The sequence below is a fragment of the Ursus arctos genome, unplaced genomic scaffold (genome assembly GCF_023065955.2).
Source record: "Ursus arctos isolate Adak ecotype North America unplaced genomic scaffold, UrsArc2.0 scaffold_27, whole genome shotgun sequence".
NCBI lineage: Eukaryota > Metazoa > Chordata > Mammalia > Carnivora > Ursidae > Ursus > Ursus arctos.
The window spans coordinates 3624403-3645159 of record NW_026622952.1 but is presented as its reverse complement, the minus strand read 5'-3'; the positions used below and the strand labels follow the sequence as shown (position 1 = coordinate 3645159).

The following is a 20757-nucleotide window of genomic DNA, read 5'->3' as shown; positions in this document are numbered from 1 at the left end:
ATGAAATCCTTCATCCAGTCTTTGCCCTTAGTATCCTGCAATTCTTACTAACTTCAAGCAAAAATAACAGGTGAGTCAAGCCCTAGTTTGGCAGCCCTCAGAAGTGGCCATGGATGCTCTGTCATCAAATTAGGCTTTATCCTGCAAGAAAGTGCATCATCAAAGCTGTACAAAGAGGATGGGGACAAGATCATATCTAGACATAAGAAAGGCAATCCTAGTGACATTTCTAGGCTGGGTAGAAGACAAGAGATATTTAGAACAAGGGTGAGGAAGCAGAGGCATCAAGCCAAGTGGGAGCTAATGAAGGCTTGATCTTTCTGAAACAGCAGGAAGGGACAGAGATGAAGCAAACAGCATTAGAGAGGGCATATAATTCAATAGTTTTTAGACTGAGGAAATTGAAGAAATTTGGTAATATTAAATCATAAAATCATAAAAGGATCTATAAGAGAGGAAACAGGTTTTTGTAGGGATAAAAGATAAGTCCACTAGAATGCGGTTATTCTAGATTTGAAAACACCTAGAAGTCCACAGTTCTGTGACTATGGGGTTCTATTTTCAATATATAAAAGCCAATTGCAGAGTAGTAGTCCAACTAAGTTACATATTAAAACATCTTCCCCATACTCATATAATTGCTCATCACTCACCTCCCCTCTTGAGGAAACAAAAAAAGATCATTCAGTATTGTTGTATTGAACGTACAGTAGTAAAATGCACAAAATTTTGTTTTAGAGCTAGTTTAATCCTCTATCACTACTTCGATGATAATCAGCTAAGCTTCCCTTACACAACACATTCCTGTTTGATGTCACTTCCTCAAAGTCAGCACATCTAAATTAAACTGGCCCTCTTCCACGGTCTTCTCTCAATGAACAGCTTCTGCATCTACTGGTATGTAACAAACCATGCCAAACTGAATGGTCTAAAACCACAGCTGTTTACCTCAGTCCATGATTCAGCAGGTCAGCAATTCAGGCAGGGCTCAGCTGAGTGGTTCTCCTGGTCTGAGCCAGGCCCACCTGCTCTCCACATTTTCAGTCAGATGTTCACTTGGCTGGTGCTGGCTAGGTTTCCAGATTTATGGTGGCCTCCACTGGGATGCCCAGACTCTTTCCACATGTTCTCTCATCCTCCCATCAGCTAGCCCAGATTGGTTGCAAGAGTCGAAGAGCATCAAGAGTCTAAGAGCAATGCACACATGTTTTTCAAGGCTCTGCTTGTGATGCATTTGCTACTAGTCCACTGGCGAAAGCAAATTGCCTAGCTAAGCCCTGAGTCGGGTGAGGAGGATAATACCAAAGGGCATGGATATAAAGAGTGGAAACAACTTAGGGCCTTCAGTGCAATCAGTTCTCCATCCCTGGTGATGTTAACTTTAACTTCTCTCAGATCTGCTCACTTCTCACCTCTGCTAACTCCTAATTCCCCTAAACCTCTATAATAGAAACGTAACAGGTCTACCCACTTCCACTCTGGGACTTCCTTTAGTCTTTTGTTCACATTGCAACAGAGTGATTTTTATTTTTATATTTATTTTCATTGAAGAAAAATTGGCATACAATTTCATATGAGTTTCAGGTGTGCAGCACAGTGAGTTGACATTTGCATATATTACAAACTGATCACCACAATAAGTCTAGTTACCATCTGTCACCATACAAAGTTAATACAATATTATTGACTGTATTCCCCATGCAATACTTATATCTCCATGACTTATTTATTTTATAATTGGAAGTTTGTATCCCTTGATCCCTTTCATCCACGTTGCCCACTCCCATCCCTCCTTTCCAGCAATCATTAATTTGTTCTCTGTATCTATCAGCCTGGGTTTCATTTCATTTTGTTGTTTCAATTTCACTTATAAGTGAAATCATGTAGTATTTGTCTTTTTCTGTCTGGCTTATTTTACTTATTTTACCTTGCCCTCAAGGTCTAGCCATATTATCACAAATAATAAAACTTCATTCTTTATTTATGATGGCTGGGTAGTATTCCAGTGTGTGTGTGTGTGTGTGCGCGCGCGCGCGTGTGTGCGTGTGTGTGTGTGTGTGTGTGTGACATCTTCTTTATCCATTCATCTATCATTGATGGACACTTGGGTGCTTCCATATTTTGGCTACTGCAAATAATGCTGCAAGAACAAAGGGGTCATAATGATTCTTTTTTTTTTTTTAATGATTCTTAAAGGCCAAATCTGATCATTTTAGTCTCCTCACTTAAAATTCTTCAATGGATTCTGGTTGCACTTAAAGTAAAAACCAAGACTTCTTAAAATGGCTTTTAAGTAGAGTCTTCCATCCTACATATTGGCTTACACCCATTTTTCCAGTTTCATATCAATAGTGCCCTTTCACATTTAGAGATGTCCCAGTTTGGATGATGAATTACATTGTCATCCTTCCCCTAAAAACCTCAGTGGTCTGCCTCCTACTTTATGACCCTTCTAGCCTCTTCCACCATCACACCTGCTGTGTTTTGCCCTAGTTAGGCTTGCCTTCTGTCTATCCCCAGATTCTGTTCCCTCTCCCTAGAATCTTCCCTTAGCCTTTTACCCAGTTAATACCTCTGCACCCTTCAGATGCCTCTTAGGAATCCTGCTCAGAGAAATCTTCCCTCAGTTCCCAGACAGGTCACCTCTCCCGAATGATCTCTCTCAGCACCATGTCCACTCAACCATAGCATTTATCAGAGTTGCCATTTCAACTGAGGGCAAGGACTCTGGGTCTGGCTTTGCTCACCACTTACTCTGTGTCTGGAATAGGCACAAAGCAATTATTAATAGATTATATGGATAAACAATCATTGCATTACAAAATATAAGAAATATCTGAGATTATAAACAACCCACCAATCCAGTTTATTTATGAATCATAATATTGGTTACCAGAGAATATTTAAATTGCAATTAATTAAAATCAGAAAGCAATAAGCGGTTGTTTAGTCCAGAGGAGGAAACAATCCATGAACGATTAATGACCCGTCCAAGATCTCTCACCCTTTCTTGAAGTCCAAGTGAAATGCAGACAAGACCGTAACAGTTTTCTGTTTTATTTCTAGGTGACAAGACTTGCATTGAGAAGCCTTAAAATCCCCTCCAGGCTTAGATACTCATTGGTTACAATTTAACTTTACTTTTGCCTCGATAGCACTTTTTTTTTCTCTTCCCCTTTCTTCTCTTTCTCTCCTTTTTGCATCGTTAGCCATGAAAGCAGAGAACTGCTGTCCAGGACACTATGTCACAATGCAAAAAAACCCATAAAAATTAAAAATCTGTATGGAGAAAGGGATGGACAATAAAAAGACATCAAAGACTTAAATTTCTTGGTTTCCAGAAATTTCAAGTCACAAATCCATCTTGAATGTTTCCATCCTCCATTACAACAATGGATACAATGGATAATGAGAAATCAAACAAACTAATTTGTCAATTCTAGGATGTGACATCATGACCATTCATTTCTGGGGTTGCTATTGCCAACTGGTGACCTTCTAGAATTATGTACAGCTAAAATGTGAAGAGGAAATTTAATTAGAAAAGGTCAACCATCACTCAATGCACCAATAAAACAAGATTTTTTCCTTTACAATAAAATCTCAAAAATTAAAAAAAAAACATTGTATCTTCTGGTATACATTCAGTGCTTATAGCCCAAACTATAATGACTATTTAAATTATATGGAGGATAATATTTGCTGAGCTCTTGAGTATCTGAAGTCATAGACATTCCTTTAAAGGTCAGCTATAAAACCAAGTTAATAACTCTGAAGAAAAATGCCTTTTTTCCATCAGGAATTCACAATAAAAATAATCTCCTTCTCTACACAATTTTAACTATGCTTGGCAAAAAGACAAAACTAATAGACAAATTATACATGATTACAAGACTATTTGGCTATTCAGTGTCACAGATCAAGAAGAACAGTTCCTGTTGCAGCAAGTAATGGCCCTGGACCACATCCACTCACATATGCTTCCATAGAGAGTTCTGATGGGGTTTCAAGAATGACACGCTCAAACAGCCACATCTTTAATATCTATTAAAGTCACTGTGCCATGACTGAACAACGCCACCTGTGAGCAGAAGGGAGGGGAATAAGAGAACTGTGCTGTGCACGTGGCTGAGGGGAGTGCCACTGTCACCCAGAGCTGTTCCAAAGATCTGACTCTCTTCCAGCTAGACTAAAATATTGGCGCTGGATAACAGCCAAGGAATGACAAGACGTACGTGTTCCTCCAAGCAAACCCCGATGTGCTAATGCCAACAACATATTTTTCCCTCTTTGTATTAGTTTAGGTTCTTTAAAACAAGAATGTTATTGAACACTGCAATATTTTCTCAGTCTCTCTAGTTCCTTGGCAATTACTTATGGCTTCTACAGAAAACATCTCTCTCGGCAGCATTTAGTTCTCAAATACAGACCGATGAATTTCCCCACCAGCTCACTCTCATCAGTCCATTGTGTGTTTTCTCCTGATCAAATCCAGTATCGGAAAGAATGTCACCCTTACCCAGTGCATTAGAGGGAAAAGAAGTAACAGTTGTCAGGCACCTACCCCCAGGGCCTGCCCTCCCTACTCCTTTTATTTTCATGATCATTTTCATTCCTCATGGGAGTCATGGGATATATGGGTTGTTGCCACCATTTTTCAGATGGCAAAATTAAGTCTACGAAAGATCAAGAACTTGACAAATATCACCCCACTAGCAGGAATTAGAGGCTATATTTAACCTCAGAGCAGTCCCCAATGCCTGTGCTCATTCCTTTACATGACACGGAATCAGGGAGCACCATAGTATCTGCCTTTCAGATTTTCAATATGTGTAAGGTTATCAACCCTCAGTAGGGACCTGAGGGGGAAAAAATACATGATTAGGATGACCCAGCGAACATCGTCCCAATCCACTGGAGCCTTAAGTGGAAGAATTCCTTGAGTCACTCCCATAAAGAATATTCTACAAGAATCTAGCTCTACTAATGTCACCAATATGTGAAATGGCTGAGCCAAAAGTGAAAGCATGTCCTTCAATAAATGCAATGCATCAAAGGCTGCCGGATGGAAAAGGCCCAAGAGACAGATGACCTCTAGTTTTGTGTGCTTCTTTCCTCTCTGAACCCCCTTTATCTCATTTACAAAATGGGCATCGTAATGCTCACATGATAAAATTCTCTGAAAATTAGGTAAGACCACACACACGAAGCTCCCAGTATTGTCTGTGAAAGGGGCAGGTACATGAGACAGGTTTGCTGGATCCAAGTCCAAAAAGACATTTTACTTCAAATTAGTAGAACTCAGTACATCATCCCTATTTTTCAAATGTGTTTTCTCAAGGCTTTCTGGTGTTTATCAGGGTACATTCATCATTGTCTCAGCATTACCTGCACCAAAACCAGGTCACAGAAAGTTATAAATGTATCTTATATTCTCATGGTACAACCGTTGGCTGCTTCTAGGGCAAGAAGAAAAAATATATATTCCTAAAAGAACACATCAACCTAAACAAAGCCAAACAGTCACAAACCAGAATGTAGTGAAAGAAACAGACTTCTTTGTTCTGCAAGAATAATATTCTGAGCATGAGGAATGCCCAGAGGTTACTAAGGAGAAACAGAATGGGCACATGGGGTCGCCTAATGGGAAGACAGCAGGCATGATTTATGACATAGCCTTAAGAGAGTAAAGACTCACTGTGCTGTGTAGGACAAAGGGAAGAAGGGAGGCAAGATCCTCTCATACCCCTCCTAGCAGCCAGGGAAGAGATAGAGATAAATGGACCCAGACACATAAGGGCAGACATTTGATTAAAAGTGAGTGGTAAAATTTTTTCAGGAAAGAGTTGGGATTTAAGAGAAGAACAAACTTATGTTTTGTGAGATTCTAGAATGTGAACCAAGGAAAACCATCAGGGAAAAAAATTGATACACGAAAGATTGCTTGAGATGCAGACACCTGAAAAGAGGAAACACAGCATACAGGGAAGAGAGCCGAAGAACCCAGCTGCCACATGCTAAGGAGCCATCAAGCTGCATCTAGGGGCTCCCACACACCCCTCCTGGCCCCTCGGAAAGAAAAGCCAACATCCAGACTGACATCTGAGAGCTGAAGTTAGAGAAGTCTGTGGTCCCCAGAATTCTTTTATTCTAACTACCCTAAACAAAAACACATTTTGATTCATTTTCAAGAGCCCATTTGGTGTGCAAAGTGAAAGACACATGCTAAGGCATTTGACCTCTACTCTTCCATGTTTTACGTCATCCAGTAAGTATGATCCACCTGTTTGCCCTGGAGGCAATGCCAAAATGTCCTCCAGAGAAGAACTTCCTATCAGTTTCCTTTTTTCTTACGGCTGAAATTGGGTGGTAATGTGGGAAGGACATTTACCTCCATTAGCTGCACACCAACTCCTGAGTGAACAGTCTTGATTTGCGGTACAATAGGGCTAAGCTTCCAGGGCAGACAGCAGAAGACAGGCAACAGTTGGTCATAGAGCAGCCACTGAGGGGGCAGCTAATAAGTGAGCAGGGTGGTTACAGACAGGCAAGACAGAGCCAGAACATGTGAGGCCCCAGCAGAAACACTTACTGGAGACCAGCCTGTGCTATGACAACATGACCTCCCAAATCCCTTCCCTGTCCTTACATTTTCCTATTTGAAGATGACCCACATGAGACCAAGAACCTGGTGAAGAAGCAGTGTTCAAAGAAACAATTTTCACTACTTTTAGATTTTCCTGAACAAACCCAATTTAACAAAATCTTCTTTTAACAAGGCACTTTGATAGGAATATAACTAAAATATAATTTCATGGTAATACTCTGTAAGACTTCCCATACAAATGACAGTGTTTTTATTAAAACTATTTTTAATCATAATTTTTAAGGAAAAAGTAGAATAATATCTTATTATGAAAATATGAACAATAATTTATGGAATGCCTCTGTGGGAAGGAGTAAAAGATGAATAAGGTAAGGTCCCTGTCATCATAAAGTCTAAAACTATGGGTCCTACCATCTCTGCCTTTTGAACTAAGGAGGAACAGGACAGATCCACTGGAAGTCACTGGATCTAGGTCCTAAGACCACTTCGGAGTTATTCCAACTCTCTAAATAACCCCAGTCCTCCTATTAGAAGCACATTATTTAACCACCGACAACTTCAGCATCTCTCTCTCTAGACGCCCTCCAAAAAACCACTCTGCTGTCTTAATTCAGAATACCAGCATTCTGATTCTCTCCTCTCCCCAGCCCTTGCACTTGGTGACTGCCTTGAATTCATTCAGCACCCTGTCCCAACCTTGGAAATCAGTGCACCTGTGGGGAACCTCTAGCCTGTGCCTCTGTGGGATCCAGCTCCTGGGGTGGCCCCTGGCTTGGCCTCACGCTCCAATAGAAAAGTAGAAAACCTTCACTGGAAGAAACTCTGAGGACAAAAGTCCACCACACACTTCTCCCTTGCTCTCCCCTACCCTGTGGCTGGAGGCAAATTCACCTCTATGCAACTTCAGTTCTGCTCAGCCGGGACCAGCATGGAACAACCTGTAGAAAGGGTTTTCCTCACAACCCACCCTGATTCTCAGATCTTCCTGCTCTCTGGGTTGTGCCCCTAAGGGTGAAGAATACTCTGCCTGCAGGAGGGCCAGCAACCACCCAGCTCAAGTTCTGAACTGCAAGTCATTCAGAAACTTCCTTGTGTTTCACATCCGTTCTCCAGTTGATCCGTTTTTACCAACGTATCCCTCAAATCTATGTATTTGCCATTGTTTGCTGCCGCCGTCAACCTCATCCAAGGCCGAACTCTCAGTGGCCTCCTGAAAGCCTGTTGCTCAACCGTTCACCTCTACTCCTCTCTCCACTAATCCCCTCTCTGCATCTGATGTCACTGCCTGCTTCTGTCTCTGAACACCAGCCACACTGGCTTTCATTTTCTATCTTAAGTGTGCCGTGATTCCTTTAAGTGCAGGGCCTTTGAACATGCTGTCCCCTCTGCCTGGCATTCTTCTGCTTCCCCTGGGCTCTTTGACTAGTTACTCCATACTTGCCTTTCAGACACAGCTGAAGCATCAGTTGTTCAGGGAAAGCTTCTCTGACCCCAAAGACCTATGATTTCCCCATTCTATGCTTTTCTACTACCCTTCACTTGTATATTTCTATGATTTAAAAAGAAATTAATGTCCATTTTCCCCACTGTCCTATAAACTTTGTAAATAGCAACTGTATGTATCTGTTTCCTTCCTCATGAAATTCTCAGCAATCAATATAGTACCTGACTCTTAGTAGGAAGTCAATTAATAGTTCTTAAAATAGAATAAATAAATGAAGACTACATTGTAACACCGAGCTCCAGCTCTAGTGCCGAACTATATTGTGTTTGAATCTTGGCTGTATCACTCACAAGGTCTGTGAGCTAAGATAAGATATTTGACCTAAGCTTCAGTCTTCACTTTCTTTTTTTTTTCAAATTTTTTGAAGATTTTTTTTTTAATTTCTAAATAATCTCTACACCCAACTCACAAGCCCGATATCAAGAATCACCTGCTTTTCTTTTTCTTTTTTTTTAAGATTTTATTTATTTATTTGACAGAGAGAGACAGCCAGCGAGAGAGGGAACACAAGCAGGGGGAGTGGGAGAGGAAGAAGCAGGCTCTTAGTGGAGGAGCCTGATGTGGGGCTCGAACCCAGAACGCTGGGATCACGCCCTGAGCCGAAGGCAGACGCTTAACCACTGCGCTACCCAGGCGCCCCGAATCACCTGCTTTTCGGACTGAGCCAGCCAGGTGCCCCGTAACCCCTTTTTCAATACAGGCAATAAAGATTCCTACTTGCATTTGTAAAGTTCAAATGAAATATCTAGCAAGTATTTAGCGTAGAGCTTGACACAGAAAGAGGGCTTAATTAGTGACCACCTAAGAAGAGAATGATCCAAGGGTATGTCAACAGTAGAATCAATGACCCACTACACTACCTCTGTTGTGGCAAAAAAAAAAAAAAAAATTCATAGCTGTCTTTTGGGGCATCCTTTTCTTCCTCCCCTCTGGATCGGATTTTAGATCAAAGTAATAACTATGATATAAATGAGTTTCAGAACCACAGTCCCAAGCTAGAGGCCTCGTCTAGGGCCCAGAGAGTCATAGATAGCCGAATGCCGTGCTGCACATCGGCATTAATGAGGAGTTCTGCGTTTTTTTCATTTAAATTATTATCTGTGTATCTGTATAAAAAAAATTTGATTCCACTTTTGGGTACACTTTAGAGAGGAAATATTGAACTTTGCAGGACATACCATTGATTTGTAGTGACAAGAATGAGTATTTTAAATCAGGATTATCTCAAAAAAAGCCAGGAGTTTTGGTTTACCCTGAGCTGGCTTTGCTGCGTAGATGGCATAAGAAACCAACTGTCCTCGTTGCTTGCACAGTGCTGCAGGCTTCTAACATGACTCCTTCCTACATTTCAAGCTATCTGAATTTAGAGACACTAAGCAAAACAGCAACAGTGTCTATTCTCGCCCAGAAGTTTGGAATGGTGCTTCCTACTGGCCAAAGCTTTCAACCTGCTGGCCACTAAGAAACTAAAATTCAAAAGGAACAAAGACAAAGCAGCTTTGAGAGTCTGGAATGACATAAAGGAATCATTGCTGCGAGTAGAAAGACGTGCAACTAGAGGAGTGAAAAACCCCCTCTATCTTCACCTAAACTGTCCACCTCACACAGGTGGCAGCAAACACATTCTGTAAAGGGCTGGAGTAGAAACATTTTAGGCTTGTGGGACTTCGAGTCTATTGCAGCAACCCAGCTCTGCTGCTGCCCTATGCACAGAGCTGTAAAGGATTGGGCATGGCTATGTTCCAAAAAGACTTTTTCCGTGGACATGAAAATTTGAAGTTCATGTATTTTTCACACAATAATATACTCTTCTTTTGATTTTTCCCCCCAAACATGTAAGCCTGTAAAAACCGTTCTTGGTTTGTGGACCTCACAAAAATAGGCAGTAACCTGCGTCTGGCCAGCAGTTATTTCTGACCCTTGTTTTATAAATCAGCACGACCTCACACTTACTGGTGTTCTAATTGCCCTTCAGGTGTTCTACAGGAAAACAGCAGGCCTGCCCCTAACTGGACTAGAGAAGTTGTGTATTGTATGGTGGAGACGAAAAATGGAACCAATAGACAAAAATTAAAAACTCAATGAAAGAACACTCCACACACACTTTACAGTTTATCGTGCAGCTTCACAAAGAGGAAGCTTTTATTTGAGTCCCTTAATGACTCAGAGAGGTAGGCAGGGCAGCATTTATAGGCCCTGATTATAACCACGGCAATTAAGGTTTAGAAAGTCCAAAACAAAGTTGTAAAACTAATATATGTAGCCGAGCCAGGGACAAAATCCCTACTTCTAGCTCCAAATGCACAGCTGGAAGCCAAAGCACACAGCTTTCATGGGTAAATGCACCCATCTTTGTGAAGTGCTCATGAATTGAGCTGCAGACCACTTGAGAAATCCACACTTTGACAAAGTAAATGCTACTATTATGCACAGTATACGTTTGGACCTTTCCCCACCATCCAACACTTCACTTTTTGTCTCCACTGCTGTACTGAGTGAATTCTGTGCCCCCCAGATTCATGTCCACCTTGAACAGGTGACATCTGAAAATAGGGTCTTTGCAGATTAATTAGTTACAATGAGATCATACTGGATTGTTACAGTGGGCTCTAAACCCAATGACAGTTGTCCTTATAAGAAGAGGAGAGAACACACAGAGACCCACATAAGGAAGAGACCGGGTGAAGATAGAAGCAGATTGGCGTGACGCAGCTGTGAGCCAAGGAACGCCAAGCACTGCCAGAAACCACCAGCAGCTAGGAGAGAAGCATGGAAACGATTTTCAATCAGAGCCCCCAGAGGGAGGCCCTGCCCACACTGTGATTCAGACTTGTAGCCTCTAGAACTGTGAGAAAATAAATTTCTGTTGTTTTTAGCCACCCAGTTTGTGGTACTTTGTTACAGCAGTCCTGGGAATCTAACACAGCCACCCACTGGCATTTTACACTCTAGAAATACCTTTGAATTTTGTTTCCCTGAAGACATTACTCATGTTGACTCCGCACTCAGAAGAGCCCTTTGCGGGGCACCTCGGTGGCTCAGTGGGGTAAGTGTCTGCATGATCTCAGGGTCCTGGAATCAAGCCTGGCATTGGGCTCCTACTCAGTGGGGAACCTGCTTCTCCCTTTCACTCTCCCTCTGTCTCTCTCCCTGCTTGTGCTCTCACTCTCTCAAATAAATAAATAAAATCTTTAAAGAAAAAAAGAAGAGCACTTTGCCACCCTTATACCCTGGGCTCACCCACGTGTATCCCGCAAGAATCAGTTCAGCGCCACTTTCTCCAGGCAGCTTTGTCCAGCCCCATCCTACCAGGAGAGGTTGGGGACCCCTCCCATGTGCCAGATGATGCCCTGGGAGATGTCTATGGTAGCACTTGTACAGCCCTCACACTGTATTTGAAGACATGACTGCACACTGGACACCGCCCCCCAACTAGATCCCGATCTCTGTTGGGGAAGGGTTGTGTCCTTTCTCTTTGTACCCCTAGTACTTACTAGATGCTTGCTACCTATCTCAGGATGTGACATGGTGAGCTAGTCTGCAGTACCAGAGGAATTTTCTTTGGTTTTCTTTTATATTTCCCCAGCCTTGTCTCTGCCACTTACCAGTGGTGGAACCAGAGTCAAGTGACTTAATTTCTCTATTTCAGTTTGCTTTTCTGTAAAGTGGGGATAATGATAGTTTCTACCCTACACAGGAGTGAGGATTAAATGTGTTAATGTATGTAAAGCATTTAGAATGTAAGTGGGAAGTGCCTGCTAAGTACCAGCTATTATTACTTTGCCCCAGAACAGCAGTGCTCTCTGGCTCTGGACCCAGCAATGGCTTCAATGCCTAAATATAAGATACAATTTCAAGATATGTGGGAGAAGCATAGGAATAGAACTTAGGGGAGAAAGGAGGGTCTCAATCTCAGGCCTGACCAATTTGGGCAAGTCACGATACTTCTTTGGGCCTTATTTTCACTTTTGTCACAAGATGAGGTTAGATTAGATAGAGTCCTCCAGGCCTGAAATACAGGATTTTAGGGACCCATGAAAGTGGTCCTGGAGGTTCTCCAGCTCTGCTGAATATTCCAGATCTATAGGAAATCATGTAAGTATTTAAAAGTAATAAGCTTGATCACACTAACCAAATGTCAAGTTTCTCCACTTAGAAGGAATTCTATTAACTCCATGTAAAAACAGTATTTACTTAATACTGATTGGTGATTTTTGTTGGCAGTTACTTATCCTTACAGAATAAAAATAAAGCTAAATCATCTTTTTACTTAAAAATGTTGTTTCTTAGGTAGACATTTCTTTTTCCCTAAGCAGGTGAGAAGATACTAAAAAGTATCTTGAAAACCCGAGACGTTCAATGAACTAGATGTTCCCTAAAGTCCTTTTTGGCTCTAATGCTCACAAGATTACAGAAAATTTCTCTAAGGCAATCAACTATAACAATTTATTTCACATTTAATTTTCCTCTGTGGCCTCGGGAGGAAAATGTCTCATTCTAAAGTTTCAGGGAAAAAAACATAGAAGATCCAGATGAGTATTCTAAAGAGTAAAGCATATGAAGGGGGGAATTTAAAAAGCTGGGAATGCCAGGATAGGAGACAGAAATGAATTTTATGTTTTTGAGAAACAAGAAAGTCAAATGACCTAGAGTAGAAATGACAGTAGATCTTGGGAATAATCATAGGCACTTCCATTCATCTGGATGTATATTTGGAGTTACTATGTATCCCCAGAAGGCTAAGAAGTGGGGAGGGAGGAATGGCTGCCATTACCTATCAGCCCCATCAGTTTTGGGAAACAGTGTGGGCCCCAGGTTCATGCATAGTCAGGGCATGGAAACTTAGCAACAAGTTTTCTCTGTTTTCAGAAGTCATTCACCTTGTTGGGTATTCAGGGCAGCCATGAAACTGTTCTCAGTCAGGTAAGACTGGGATACAAACCTGTCACAGCCCCCTGGAAGCAGAGCAGTGGGGAGGATGGGCAAAAATGGAGAGGCAAGTGGAGCAGAGCATTATATTCTTCTAAGAACACAGGGTATTGGTGGAAAGGGGAGCAATAATAATAACAACTGGAGAAGGACCTTTGAAAACTAAGTCCTGAATAAATGAGTTATCTCATTTGGGCCTTGTGATAAAACCATACATTAGATGTTATTTTTATCCCCATTTTACAACCCCATGGAAATAAACAAAGACAAACTAAATGAGAAAAAGAAAGGCTATTTATTCAGAGCTTCCCATAGCCAGGGTGTTAGCCACCATTACATGCATTTGGAGAAGACTCACAGGCAAGATTCAGTAAGACAGCTTTGTAACACAATAAAGGGGAGACCTCAGGTGTGCCCTGATTGGAGGCTGTTCATATGTGAAAGCTGCAGGTAGACAAACTAGAAGTGCACACCCCTACGTGATGGGTAGGGGTGCATATTTGACGTTCTTTGGTTGATTCCAAGTTGGAAGCAGGGACAAAAATTAGGAAAGCTATCGGGTATTAACCAAGTCCAGACCATTTGGGGCCTATTGTTTCAGGGGTTTTTGTTTGGCCTCCTGGATTGTTCATAGAGATAGTGGTCTGACTTCCTACAAATTTAACTTAGGCTTCCTTGGCTGGTTACTTTACATTAATGGGTTGGTTTCCAAGGCTGGTTGTTATAGGTTGTGGGTCAAAGTTCTATTTTTCTTTATTTTTTTAAATGTCTTTTTAGTTAAAGTATAGTCGAAACCCAATGTTACCTTAGTTTTATGTGTATCAAAGTTCTCTCTCCCTCTAGATATATATATAAGGCTGGCCATTGTCTATTTGTATATTCAGTCTTCCAACCCTTAGGTATGAGTCTATACAAAAGAAAGTTGGCCAAAAAATTACCGACATCAACTTTCACAGCCCTAATGAGGGACTGGCTTCGATGCTGTATCTGGTATGTCATAATGCCTAAGGCAAATGATGTATTCACCTATGAAGTGTACACATATCCTAATAAAAGCATCAACTATCTCTTTCAAAAAGTAAGTTCATTATGGGGGTGCCTGGATGACTCAGTCAGTTAAATGTCCAACTCTTGATTTAGGTTCAGGTCATGATCTCAGGGTCATGAGATCGAGCCCCGAGTCAGGCCCTGCACTCAGCACAGAGTCTGCTTGAGATTCTCTCTCTCCCTCTCCAAATAAATAAATAAAATCTTTATTTTTCTTTTAAAAAGTAAGTTCATTGTGTTTCTTTTCTTGCTTACTGATTTATTCTTATAGAATAAATTCCAGGATACACCAGAAGCAAAAGTTCTCAAAGGGTTCTTTGGTAAAGATTCTTCACAAATACTTCTTACTCTAAAAATCCAAACATCTTCCCTCCATAAACTGTCCCCAATGTGAGTGGCAGAACCAGAGCCTGAGTGGAGTAAATCATGGATGTGACCAGAATGGCCAAGACCATGTCCTGGAGTAACACCAGTGTGAGTCCCAGTGCCCCCTTTCTGTCTGCCCAGTCAAGCCCTCCCTAGGAGCTTGGACATAAATAAGTATAATATTCATGATTAGAACTTGAGTAGATAGAAAAAAATCTGTGTTCAAAGGGCTAATTGCCAAATGTCTGTGAACCCTATTGTTTTTGACTATTATGATAAGACACAAAATGGCTACTGAATGAAGGGACATGGGCATCATCGCTGGATGATTTCAGGGAAAAGGAACTAATTCTGTTCTCTCTGCTAATAGATACCTGATGGAAAGTAGGACTCTGCTGTAGCTACGGGATTCTGAAATTACATAAAAACTGGCTCAGGCCAACTCTCCTGGGGCTTAATAAGTTCTTTTGATAGGAATGCACCCAAGAATGCACCTGTCTGCTCCCACCTCCTCCAACTGGTACAATCCACTCAAGCCCAAAGACCCCCAGCTCAAATGCCAACTCTCAGTAACACCATCCCTGAGTGACTTGTCCTGGCATGGATCAACTTGCCCTTGGTCTCCATGGAGCTTTGTGCAGAATGTTAAATAAACACCTACACTGTGGAATTATAGCTGGTTTTTTATGCAATGTTTATGTCCCTCACTCAACTCTGAGTTTCTTTAAGGCCAGTCTGTACCTTATTCATCTTTCTTTCCTCAGTATTTGGCATGTAAGAGTGCACCTCACAAAACTCAGTAAGGAAGTATGATTATGATGGCCTGATTGAAGAAACAAGTTCAGAGAGATCAATTATTTGCCTAAGGTCATAAGGCTAAGAGCTGACAGAACTAGTCTCAGTCCCATTTCTTAGCAGCTTGAAAAGTTTTTGTGACATCTTTTGCCTCTAATAAGCTCTAAATGCTTCTCACCAAGGCGGTCAAGACAGCTCCACCTTGTTCCAGATTAGTCTGTGTATGAACAGCTCGTCTGTGATATAAGAGGTGTGCTTGGAATTCACTAACACCAGCCCTGATGCTCACTACCTGTGGTCATAAGCAGTTCTCTTGTTCTCTCTTTTTCTCCTGTGAAGAACATGCAAGCACAGTTCTTGTCAAGTTTCTTCAATGATCATATATTAATTTTTAATAAGAAAAGAATACCGGCATCTCTCCGGCAGCAGAAGGAGAAAGGGATCACAAGCACAAGCGAGAGCATAAGGTATAAATTCTATGCCTGCAGCCTCCTCAGAACTCAAAGGACAAGCGATTTTTGTTTAATCTGCAGTGTTTATCACAGAGGACCTCTGCAATGGATGGACATGAATATTCCACTCATTAGGAAAAGTAACCCCTGCTGGGAGGAAGGAATATTTATTTTATCAGTCCCTGCCTTGGCCTGGCTGAAGTAAACCCTTTGCTCTGATTTTACATCCTCAAAACAACTTTCTAATTGTCATTTTCTTCCCAAGTGACTATTCCCTCAGGGAGAGGCACACTGATCAAAAACCCTGAGTATTTTTATTTGCAAGATGTGCACAGTTTTTATTATAAATGAATAAACTGTCATTTAGTTTTATACACCAAAGGAAAACTAAAATATGTAAACAGCAAAGTATTTCTGACAGGGTTTCTCCTTAGGCTGTCCTTCCTACTCTTTTTCTTCTGATGGCTCCTGACTCTCCTCACCCAGCTGCTCTCTGTCCTCTCTGTACATTCTTTCTCTGCTCTGCCCTGGCACAGAATCATCACAAAGTCCCCCAGAAGCATACCGACATGTTTGGGCAGGAAAAAGGAAAAAGATTGCTTACGTGTAATATTTTCTGGAGTATTTAAAGAGAACTATTTCTACTCCCTTAGCTTTCCTGCTAAGGTGGACATGACTTGTACTTCCCAGGCCTACAGAGTTCTTGGCAAACTGAACAGACCATCTAAGGATATCAGATGGTGCCAGATACTCACATTTTCTGACCGGAGCCTCTTGGCAGGACACCCACCATCCCTGGGGTGAAGCATGTAATACAGTCGGACTTTGCTTGCATGTTTTCGACTCTGGGAAGGAAAAGCAGAAGCAGATACTATGAAAGAGAAGGCATTTTAAATCCTTGGAAACATAGCCAGTGACTGCAAATGCAAAGTAGTACTTTGATTAAAAACATTTCCACATGCTCCTGAGAATTATGTGGGTTGAAGATTCAGATAGGTTAAGTGACTTGCTCGAAGTTATAAAGAAAACATTATTTCAGAATTAGAAAAGACAATAAAAGAAGAAAGGTAAAAGCATTGGGATGTTTAAGCTTGGAGTGAGTAATATATTTAATTGTCCTCAAAATAAGAACAGGTCAGAGAGAGAACAATACAAGGATCGACTGTCATAGAAGGCTGGGTCCCCTGCCTTGTCTCACACTCCTGCTGCCCTGCCCATAGGAGCTGAGGACAGACAATGCCCCCTGGGAGCTGGCATGCATAGCATCTCCAACAGAAGTCTCTTAGTCTAGTTGTCCCATGTTGGAGCCTCACTAATGAGCTATCAAAAGAGATTTTCCAGAGTCAGATATCACGAGCAAACAAAAGATATCAAACGCAAGTCTGAGGACTGATCAGAGCCCAAACTGCAGGCAAACAGGCAGAGCAGTTAAACAATAAAGCCCCACCGCCTGCAGAAATAGCAGGACTCTGGGTTTCTGCCTGTATTGATGGGTCCATGCCCAGCATGGAAAAATTGATCGCATCCTACTTCCATCTTTCTTCTACTCCTTTGCTCGGCTCAACTGAGAGCCCATCTGAACTTCCCTCCCCTTTAAAGAATACGGCAGTGCTAACTTCCAAGTTGCCACCTGAGGATGGCTGAGTGAAAAGAGCACAAACAGTCACAAGTTCAGAACCCAAGCGCAGCTCCGCTGCTCTCTGGCTGTGTGATACTGAGCAAGTCAGTCTAATTTGTTTATACCTAAATTGAGTCTCATTTTCACTGTGTACAAAATGAACATAATATTTATTAGAGTTGCCGTGAGAATCAAATGAGTCAGTGCGTATGAAAAATTGCAATCCACATAATGCTTAACGTGTCTCACCAGTGAGGGCACCGATCCTGAACTCGGAATCTACAGTGCTAGGATAGGAATTCTCCTTGAATCCATAGCTACCTAATTCTGATCCCCTAACCCCTTCCTTTGCTCAGGGCGTATTTCCTTCTTCTCCAGGCCTTGGTTCCACTTTGCCTTTACTTACAGTTGGGGACCAGCCAGACTCCTGTGTGATGGCTTGCCTTCATGGATTAGTGACAAAGGCAAAGTGATTTTCAGAGAACACACAGCAAATTGCAACTTGTTTACAGGATATGATGTAACTCCCTCTGCCTGGTTTTCCTTCTTTATCACTTTTTTCATTCCTTTATTTTACTTCTAAAAAACATGCTTCTAAACAGTCCTTGAACACTTTCAAGGACTTTAAATGGGTTTAAAAGTGCTAATGGAACATGAAAGATATTACAGATGTGTAAAAGTACTGAAGTGTGATTTTGAAATGTATTTGTAGCCATTTCTAGGTTGCATTGTAAGTTGTAATCCAGGGTTACCTGGAGCCTTGTTTGCCTGTGAGATTGGTAGGACGTGAAATAGAGACCTCTATGGACCTGTGCCAGATCATTTCAACAGCACAGTTCAGCTTCTGCATGTTTTTGAGAATGATGCAGTGCAGACTAGTGCAGGTTTTTTGTTGTTGTTGTTGTTGTTTTTTTTTTTTTTTTTGCAGAGAACTATGTTGATTACTAAAATCTGTATACATTTTCTAGTTTTGTTGGTTTTTTGGAGGCAAGGGGTAGTGGAAAAGTTAAGAATACTGCTACAGTCAAAAAAAGAAAAAAAGAACATTTAAAAACCTGCAAGATTCTGAATGTGGTCACAGAGGCTGGGCTGGGGAACTCAGTGACAGGTAATTTAGTAAAAAGACAAAGCAATACCAGTGTGAGCTCAAATGTGGCTGAAGTGGACTTTCACTGTTGCATTTGTTTCCATAGAAGAATGGATCACAGTACCCAACACCATCGATCTGCTCAAAGCCCTGAATTCCTAGAGAACAAAATCGTGGCAAAATTGGAAATCTCATAATGTGGCCTGTTTTGTGGTTGGATTTTCTCTTTGCTAAAATATTACATTTCTTTCTCAAAAAGACTCTTTCCAGCATAGGCGGAGTTCACTGGGTTATTTAATTGCAGTTTGACAAATCTTGTAGCTGAAAAGAAAAGGGAAGTATAGGGTAAGCTCTGCTGTGAAGCCATTAGTGATGAGAGATGTTGGGATCTGAGCCTTATTAGGGATTTTGTTCATTAAAGACCTGTTTTTCTCCTTCAGTTTTCCCAGCCTCCAGTTTTGGTGGAAGGACTGACAGCCCTCCAGGTTCTGCCTGTGCCCTTGTGTATGGGTGAAGAAAATAGCTTTGGAAAATCCCACCTCATTCTGGAATGATGGTGGAGGCATTCTAGTTAATCATTTAGCTGCTTCCCTGTTGCCTCTGTCCTCCTGCTGCTTTTCCCTGGCTGCCAGGGCTGGACCCAATGCTTTCCCCACCCACAGGCCCACCCTCACTGAGGACAGGACCTAAAAACCCAGAAGACAGTCTACTTCTCAGTGACAGGATTGTGGAGCCATATCCTTCCAGTTAGACTGATTCAAACCCAAAGCCACTTCCAAATGATGTCGGTTGTCAAGGAGAAAGAGGTTGTTAGCAGATTGTTCCCAGGTGCCCTACAACTCTCCTGCCTCGGCCCTGGGGCCTTCAACATCAGGATGCAGCTTGGCTAGTGAATCCTCTCCTTTCTTCCTGGCATCCTCACCTCTTCCTCAAGGTGGAACTCACTGAGTCACCCACAGCATCTTCCTCCAACAGGCTCCACTCAACCCCTTACCTACCAGAAATTGCTTGAACTTTGGCATGGTAACCTCACTCTTTCTAATTTATTCTAAAAGCAAACAAACAAACAAACAAAACCTTCCCACAAAGAGTTAAACTTAGATTTGAGCAAAGATGTTCTTTGCAGCATTACCTAACTAGGAACAGCAAATCAGGGAGGCAGTTACATGTTGAACAAGAGGCTGGTTAGAGCAGCCGCTGGATGCCCTTATGTTCAGTTGGAAATTGAAAAAGTGCTTTCTACATAATGAATGCTGAATAAAAAAATGGTAAAACAAAAATTGCTTGTGTACTGTGATTAAGATTCTATAAATATTTGTAAGCATATCAATAAGAAGTGAAAAAGAAAAAGAAAAACAAGCATAATTTATTAGGGTAGAGAAAGTATGAATGATTCTCATTCTTTATTTCTACAACAAATTTTCCCTTACCATGAAAGTAATAACTTCACAATGCTCAAGCCATTGTAGTTCCTCAATATGTCTACTTTCTACTCATAATGATTGTAATTAGTAAAATACACACTGATCTGGAATCTGTTTATACTCACATGTTCATATATGGATATAGTTGACCACATTTCCATCTACCCTTGTTAATGTCTTACCAACAGTCAAAATGCATTACATTTTTTTCACTACAATACTTGGTGATTCGATAAGCTCACTTAACCCAAGAGCAATACACATTGCTTTAACTTTAAAAATTTTATTTTGGTACATGTACATGCCACAGTAAGTATGTGTCCTCTTCACAATGTGGTCATTCCACTTCCTGTGTATAAATGAAGATTATGGGCACAGTGGGCAAATGCCACCCAGACAACCAAACTGGAGGGAAAGCCACTTCTGAAATGCATTAATGTCATCCAAATAAATATGAACAAAAACAAATCCCCATGATTTTTTCAAAGATTTACTAATACCTAAAATATGCACTCCTTTTAAGAGTTTAAAAAGGCAAATTGCCAACTGAAAGGAAATGTAAGAAGAAAAAAGTACCTTACATGTTAAATGTATATATTACAGGGTTTCAGGGAAGAAAAGGGCCATTTCTTTAAGGGAAAAACCATGAAAAAGAAATTACAATCTCTCTGGCTTGCACCGAAAGTCAGTCCCTGGCTCTTGCATTAATATTTGCATTTTAAGCAAAAGTCATTACTTTCATTCAAACCACATCAACTTTAAGCTTCCCAGATAGGCCAGAAATTACCAACTCTTCCATTTTAATTAAAGCCTTTGCCCCTGATGCTGGGCATTGTGCAGGGGGCAGACCTATCTGCAGATTAGTTTCTTCGGCTGAAACAATCTCCTGGCACTCCAAGAAATAGTCTAAAGAGGAAATTTAGGCCAG

At 41.3% G+C, this 20757-nt stretch overlaps 1 protein-coding gene across 1 annotated transcript in view; it reads right to left on the bottom strand.

Annotated features, from left to right (window-relative positions):
* ZMAT4 (zinc finger matrin-type 4) overlaps nucleotides 1-20757 on the bottom strand; it is a 274740-nt gene that overhangs the window by 205518 nt on the left and 48465 nt on the right. Inside the window, exon 2 of the mRNA XM_048226301.2 lies at nucleotides 16456-16545. Within this exon, the coding sequence (XP_048082258.1) occupies nucleotides 16456-16545 (90 nt within the window). The remainder of the gene's footprint in view (nucleotides 1-16455; nucleotides 16546-20757) is intronic.